This window comes from Parambassis ranga, chromosome 4 (genome assembly GCF_900634625.1).
Source record: "Parambassis ranga chromosome 4, fParRan2.1, whole genome shotgun sequence".
In the NCBI taxonomy this organism is placed as follows: Eukaryota; Metazoa; Chordata; class Actinopteri; family Ambassidae; genus Parambassis; species Parambassis ranga.
In genome coordinates, this window is record NC_041025.1 from 5852666 (window position 1) to 5859565 (window position 6900).

The 6900-nt window shown below is 40.5% G+C and overlaps 1 protein-coding gene across 1 annotated transcript; it reads right to left on the reverse strand.

Moving 5' to 3' along the window:
• Nucleotides 1-4442: 4442 nt before the first annotated feature.
• LOC114434364 (chymotrypsin-like elastase family member 3B) lies at nt 4443-6510 on the reverse strand. The gene is made up of 8 exons (XM_028403555.1): nt 6395-6510; nt 6233-6321; nt 6070-6167; nt 5852-5980; nt 5618-5754; nt 4996-5138; nt 4757-4909; nt 4443-4642 (listed from the first exon to the last, which is right to left on the reverse strand). Exons 1-8 carry the CDS (start codon nt 6438-6440, stop codon nt 4625-4627), a joined length of 813 nt encoding a protein of 270 aa, XP_028259356.1. The 5' UTR covers nt 6441-6510; the 3' UTR covers nt 4443-4624.
• Nucleotides 6511-6900: the final 390 nt, after the last annotated feature.

Genomic DNA, 6900 nt, shown 5'->3' on the forward strand with positions numbered 1-6900 from the left:
GATGAAATCAGACACGGTGCCCCCTTGTGGTTTGAAAGGGAACATTGCTCTGCAGTTCTGAATTCTAGACTGGGGCACGGAATTAAAAAAGTGTCTTTGTTGTAATTTTTATGTAATTTATGTTATTTGTTATACAAACACTGGATGGTTTAACGTCCCATTGACTATCCACAATAGGCTAACAACATCACAAAATCACAAATATAAGCCTACATCAGTCATCTGCTGTCATGCACAGTCATCAGATTCTACACTTTAAATATATTTCTGCTGTCTTGTGCCACAATGCAGTGCAACTTTGTGTATTTCTTATAATTCAGCCACTGATCACAGCTTCCACATAAACACAATTTCAAACTGCTTTAAAGCATACCACCATCTGCTATACACACTATAAACATCACTATCTTTGGGCCTGACTGTGTATTCACATACACACACCCATGCTCATTCCCTCTCCTGCACACACGCACAGCTTTACTTCTTAGATAACAGCACACACACACATGCACACATGCACACACTTAAATATGCAAAACTTAATTGCTAACTGTATTAGTAAATGTTTACAGAGTGAGATATCGCAGAGATAGGGCTGTACTGACTTAGGGAATTATCTTAGAATAAAGTGAGTGAATATGATTTTATTATTACACTACAATCATGTTATAGCTACTCCCAAACTGCAGTAAAATAATCACAGCAGATTTAATGCTGTGCTTGTATAAGAGTTCACTGAGTTGATGGAAACTTTACAGACTTAAGCACATTTTGGATTAAATAAATGAATTCACAGTACATTGAATATAATTTTGTCACATGCTCTTATTGTGAGCGTTGTGTGTTGTGTGTGAGAATTCCGGAGCAGTGGCTGATTTTACGGTGAATATTCAAATTTACTGTGGTGCTGTTTACTTCTGTTGAAAATGAACTCCAACCACGTCAGGCTCATAAAATGAACTCCAAAGAGGAGTTAACTTCTTCATGCACATAATCAACATGGGCAGTACAGCTCATTTGAAGTCCTTAGCTTCGCATTTGTAAACACGCTGCAAGGCTTCTCAATAGAAGAAGAAAACACACACACACACACACACAGTAGGAATATCATCTGTAAAATAAACAAAAAAAAACAACAACTGTTATTTTACATTTGCTTAATCTGCCCCAGCAGCAAATGAAAAATGTATCTTGTAGCTCCAAAACAACAGCTTATAGCCAGCAATCAATCATGAACTGAGCTATACTTGACTGCTGCTCAACCAATACAATGATTGCAGCTGCAGGCAGTATCAGGTACACAGTGCAGAGGAAAACACAACAACACCTGCAATATACAATATTCATATAGAGCGCACACAACAAACAAACCTATACCATGCAGGCTTTGCTGAGTGTTGTGATGTGGTCCTGACACACACATTCCCCACTGTACATGATCATAAACTCATGTCACCAACATGAAGCTAAACAGCAGTAAACAGCATATACATCCATTTTAAAATGAAAATGAACTAAAAAATTAATTGCTCAATATAAAATGTGCAAAAATCTAAATCTATCTTTGAATAGGAACTGATATTAAAACACTTAAAAATGTTTTACAGTATTACATTATGTACACATGGCAGTGCATTAAAACACACTATATAAATACTATATAAAGTAAACATTCATTAATTTTTTCTCTAGGCCACTTATCTTATGCAACACAAACTTCATTCCCACATAATATAAAAATCTCTAATCTTTTTTATTAATTAACATATTGCAAATATTTGGTGATTGTGTTGTAAATCATTCTTTTTGTTCATTATTTCAAATACTCCCTTACAACATTTCATGAAGAATCATTTTATTTTAATTAGTTGTCAGATAAAAAAAACATAAAACAGGTGAAGTACAGCATCATGAGCTGATAATTGATTAAATATCTATTTATCTAACTGATAATTGTGTGAGTAAGAGGCTCAGCTTCTGTGCAGTTATGAGCAGTCATATTGTGTGTGATTGGTATTTGATTAGCTGCAGCAGTGTTTCTGGTTGTGGCCTTGACCCCTCCGCTGCGCACACACCAGCGCGGCACAATCTGTACATCAGACGAGCTCAGCTGAAGGGTGTCAAGTATGAAGGTGCCTCTCAGACAGGCTCTGTTTTCTAAGTGCGCCTGGTTATTTATTGATGGGCCCATTAGATATGATGCAATGCTTTTTTCCACCATGTAACCTTAAGAGACATGGAAAGTTCCACCTTAACCACCTTTAACCTTTGGAATGATGCTTTCATTGTCCTTCCAACCTCATTCTAATTCCAATAGTTTTCATTTTTTGGAGTAATTCTATCGCCACACCTCTCTGCGCAGAGCTTCTCCTCTCTCATAAATGTTTGCTTGTTGTATCAGAGTCAATGATTGCCTGCAGGGCCACTGAGTTGATGTCACCTACAGTCCACAGAGGGCCACACAGTTTGCCCTGTTGTTACGGCCGTGGGCGGCTGCCCTGTAGTACTACGCTGTGAGCAGGCTGTGCTGTAATCTGTAAAACCATAAAGTTTAGCCGTTAGAACTAGTCCAAGCTGGTTGAAAGGGCAGTGAGGCCATCAGTGTTACAACCAAAGTGACACTGAAATTATATGATGGCAGATTTTCCAGGTTTGATCTTTGTATCTGACAGTTTGAAATGTTAAAACAAACACTGCGTAACTGTATTTATTTGCCTTTTAGAAGAAAATCAGCTATAATAACATTACACCCACTGACCTTTAGCAGATAGAAAGCCCTTTTTGGATGTGTCGACACAAAGGTAAAACACCTTGACACCTTACACAACACTGCTTCTAATATTTTGTTTTATTTCAGAAGACAATATGTGCACTGAATTTTTTAAGACCTCATTTTAATAACAGTGGTCTAAATAATCCCAGGCACTGTGCAGAAGATAATTGCACCTGCAGCAAAGTCCTCTTTCTTTGTAATGTGTGTTACATGGAGTTCATTGTTTTTGGAGCATGAAGGTGCTGTTGAGCATCAGTTGGGGTCTCGTGACCTTCCTCAGACACCGATGCCAATGAAAAAAAAACCATTAACAAGCCATTTTCACCAGCAGTCATCAGATCCAGGGCAATGATGCAGCAGACGTTTCATTAAATGGGAATATTAAATGTCTGTTCATGGAAATATGCAAATTCATCTCGTTATGTGTATTAGGAGGAGAAGACATTCTTCCTTAATGATTCCAAATGAAATCACAGCTACAGCATATAACTAACTAAAAATCCACTTGTTTGGCTGTTTTGGTTCATGATGTCTTGCAGCTGTCAGGAGAAGATATGGAAAACATGCAGAGTTTATAGCTTTAAGCTCAGAGTTGGTTTTAGGATCAGCACAGTGCTAAATGTACTGTAACCTCAGAGTCAAACATAGAGTTTATGGATGATATTCACAATTATTCATTTAGTTTGTATTGGAAAATGGAAGTTTTAGTGTAGCAAGTCATTTATAATACCCCTGACACTCACCACTGCTCTTTCATCCTTCTGTCATGGCGTCATGTCATGGATTGAGCTGCTGTGAAGTTCCGATGTGTACCAGCAGATGGGGACAGATAAATGTCAAAAGCTATGTGTCCATGGTAGAGTTTGAAGAAAGTATTACAGCTGCTATTTTGGTATGAGGCTCAGATCAATATCTTTTAAAGGAAACAAGAAAAAGGAAACTGATAAGACTCCAGGGAGAGCGAATAGATTTTAAGGTCACTCAGCATATATCTGTTTTTCACTGCTTTTCAAAGAAACCTAAAGTCCATTAGAAGATAATATTGCAAAATATAATGAACAATAATAACAAGCAACATGTTGTATGATGTGAATAATAATAATGTATGAATTTCTGCCCATCTGAACATTAAAAAAGAATCAAAAACAAGCTTAATGTTTTATTTTAAGCTACAATTGAAACACATTAGATTCACGTTTTCCTAAAGTTTTCAGTCTGTCAGTCTGAGCTATAATCCTTTGTCATGCTTAAAATAACTAGTCACAACCAGGATGTATACCTATCTGAAAAAGCGGCTGTCACTGGCTGCAGAGGGGGTGCTGAGGCCGTGCATCAAGGTAAACTATTGCTGCTATTTATCTGATGTGAAGCGCTGCTTTCCAGCTGAGCTGCCACCTGCGAGCTCCGACAGTACGTTCAGCAGCATCGACACTTGGCTGACCTTGGTGGTGATTGATAGGGAATGCTGATTCATAAGTCGTCCGCTTGTGCTGATGTGCAGCCATTCCTCTTTCTTCTTATCACACAGAGGACAGATTAAACATGAAGTGGTGGGACGCTTTCTGCACCTTTCCAGATTAAAGGACTCATCTTGTCTAAGTGACTTTGATCTGATTTATTTTATGTATGTATGAATGTATATTTAATAAAAAAAACACTGACATTTCAGCGACTTGTTAGTGTATTGTTTTATTTCTGACATGTAGCCTGTTGTATCTGCTATTGTGAGTTTGTGTTTCTGAACATGTTGTGAAATCTTTAAATGCGTATATCCCTAATAGATTAGAGCCCTAATATTGACTTGGGAGCTCATTATTTGGTGGACTTTGTCAGCTGGGGTCCAGGGTTTGCTCAGTATTTCAGCATGACCTGAAAAAACAACATGATTTATTAAAGCATAACATGTTTAATTTATCAGTGACACTGGCTTCAGGGCACTTCTGTGCCTACACACAGGTACTGTGGATCAAACCGAGCAATTACCTCACTGAGCCACTCTGTGAAGGCAGAGGTGCGGGTGAACACGGTGGGCTTCTTCACTTCGTTGCAGACAAGTGATGAAACGAAGCTGGTCACACCCTGGATGTACCACCTTCCGTCCTTACCCAAACAGTTCAGAGGACCGCCAGAGTCGCCCTGACAGAGAGGCAGAGAGAGCAGTATGAGGCAGCTGACCTTATAACCGACAGGTACGCATCACTTCGTGTTGATGCCTCACATACATTGCACCCAGATACGATGTCTCCTCCCGCACATATCATGGTGGTCTTGACAGTGCCGCCCCACCAGTCCTTCTGACTGCACACACTGTGTTCCACCATGGGCAGCAAGGCCTGCTGCAGTTTGTCAGGCATGGGACCGTGGGCTGTCACACAGAAAGGACATGGCTGCTACACATTTATCAGAGTAAGTTCTATAAAAACTGCAACTACTCATAAAGTGGTCATAGTCATCCTGTTTACCCAGCAGCAAAGGTCATTAGTTACAGTTTTTGTTGTATTTAAAAGAAGATTACTGGGCATCAACAACTAGCTTAGCATTAGGTTGTGCCTCCTAGAATACAATACAATAACTGATGGCAAATGTGACCTAAACCATGATTTGTAACCTAAACAAGTAGTATCAATGCCTAACCAAAACAGAAGTGAACAAAATGGTCTGACAGAGGACATGAACTGCAGCCTGCTGGGTGTAGGTCTGGAGTAATGTCTTTCTTTTGCACATGAATAACACTGAGTTCTTGGAAACACTCTCGGCCTATGTCCTGTTGGCAGATACAGATGGGACAATGCAGTGAGCTGCAGTGCATGAACAGCATGACAGATGAGGACACAGTGACTTTACTGTAAAGGTTGCCCCAGCCGGAGATGTAACACTTGCTCCCGTGGGCGGGGATCTCTCCGGCCTGTGGAAGGCAGGCCACGCTCACACTGTCATTCATAATGGGGCTCTTATCCAGCTTCAGCAGGGCAAGATCATTACTGGGAGGAAACGGTAGGTTTTACTGCCGACTAAAGGTGAATGTTGATGCATTTTGTGTTAATATGTTTTTAGGAATTCTCACTTGTATATACTCACCCAGCTGCAACATGCTCAATGTCCCAGTTGGGATGAACAACAATGCGCATAATATCTCTGATCTGCTCAGTGCCCTCCTGCAGACTCATGTCATGCTCTCCTAAGACCACACGGTACACATCTCCAGGCCTGCCAGACACATGTAAAGTGTGCTTTTCTATCATTGTGTACAGCTCTACACATCTATGGTCTTATGCAATCCACATTATATTAGTCACCAGATACAGTGTCCAGCAGTCAGCACCCAGCGCGGTGCAATCAGAGTTCCTCCACAAGTGTGATGGTAACGGCTGCCATGCTTCACCTGCAGGGAGATCTGGACAAAACACATGGATGATGTAGGACATGCTGTAGGACATGAAACTAAATATAGGAGGATACCTGCCAAGGCCAGCTATGAGGACGGGCATCTTCTCCATTCACGATCCTATTGGTGTCAGGTTTTAAAGCAGGTGTACCACATCCAAAAACTATAAAGATGAATTTAATGAAGGACATGTGTTTTTAATCTGTATTTGGTAAGAACTGAGCCAAGCTACTCACCGTATGCGGCCTGCAGCAGCAGCAGCAGGGTCAGTGTCTGCAGCATGGTGACAGTGTGAAGAGCTCTTCAGTTCAGCTCTCTTATACCCGCTCAGTCCGTCTGTCAAAACGCAGGTCAGACTGAACCTGTAGACCTGTGTTATCAGCGTGCATGGCTGATTATAGCTGAGAAAAACTTCCTGTTCCACAGATGCCATCTGAACAGAGCTGTCTGCTGATGGAAAGAAACGTGAGGTTTTATTTAAATGTGAGAAGGACAAACATATACACAACCTGCCGAAAGTAACAACTTAAGCAAGACTGCTGTCGTGCATGTGCCTGCACGTGTGTGCACGTGTATGAAGCACAGATACAATTCTACTAAAGCTGAAGATTTGAAATAAGCTTTAACACAAATAGGACTGATTAAGTAAAATGAAGTCGATAAAAAAAGGACCGAGACACACCGATGACCTCCTCCTTCGGTGGGCTTTGTTGCTCGTGTTAGTGGCGACATGTAATTCAGC

What these genes read in the sequence shown, in the direction of transcription:
- LOC114434364 (XM_028403555.1), bottom strand. Translation starts at nt 6,440, where the DNA reads ATGCTGCAGACACTGACCCTGCTGCTGCTGCTGCAGGCCGCATACG. An exon ending in GCTGCTGCAGGCCGCATACG is followed by an intron (nt 6,322 to 6,394) that starts GTGAGTAGCTTG and finishes TCATCTTTATAG; the next exon opens with TTTTTGGATGTGGTACACCT. An exon ending in CGGCTGGGGCAACCTTTACA is followed by an intron (nt 5,139 to 5,617) that starts GTAAAGTCACTG and finishes TCTGTGTGACAG; the next exon opens with CCCACGGTCCCATGCCTGAC.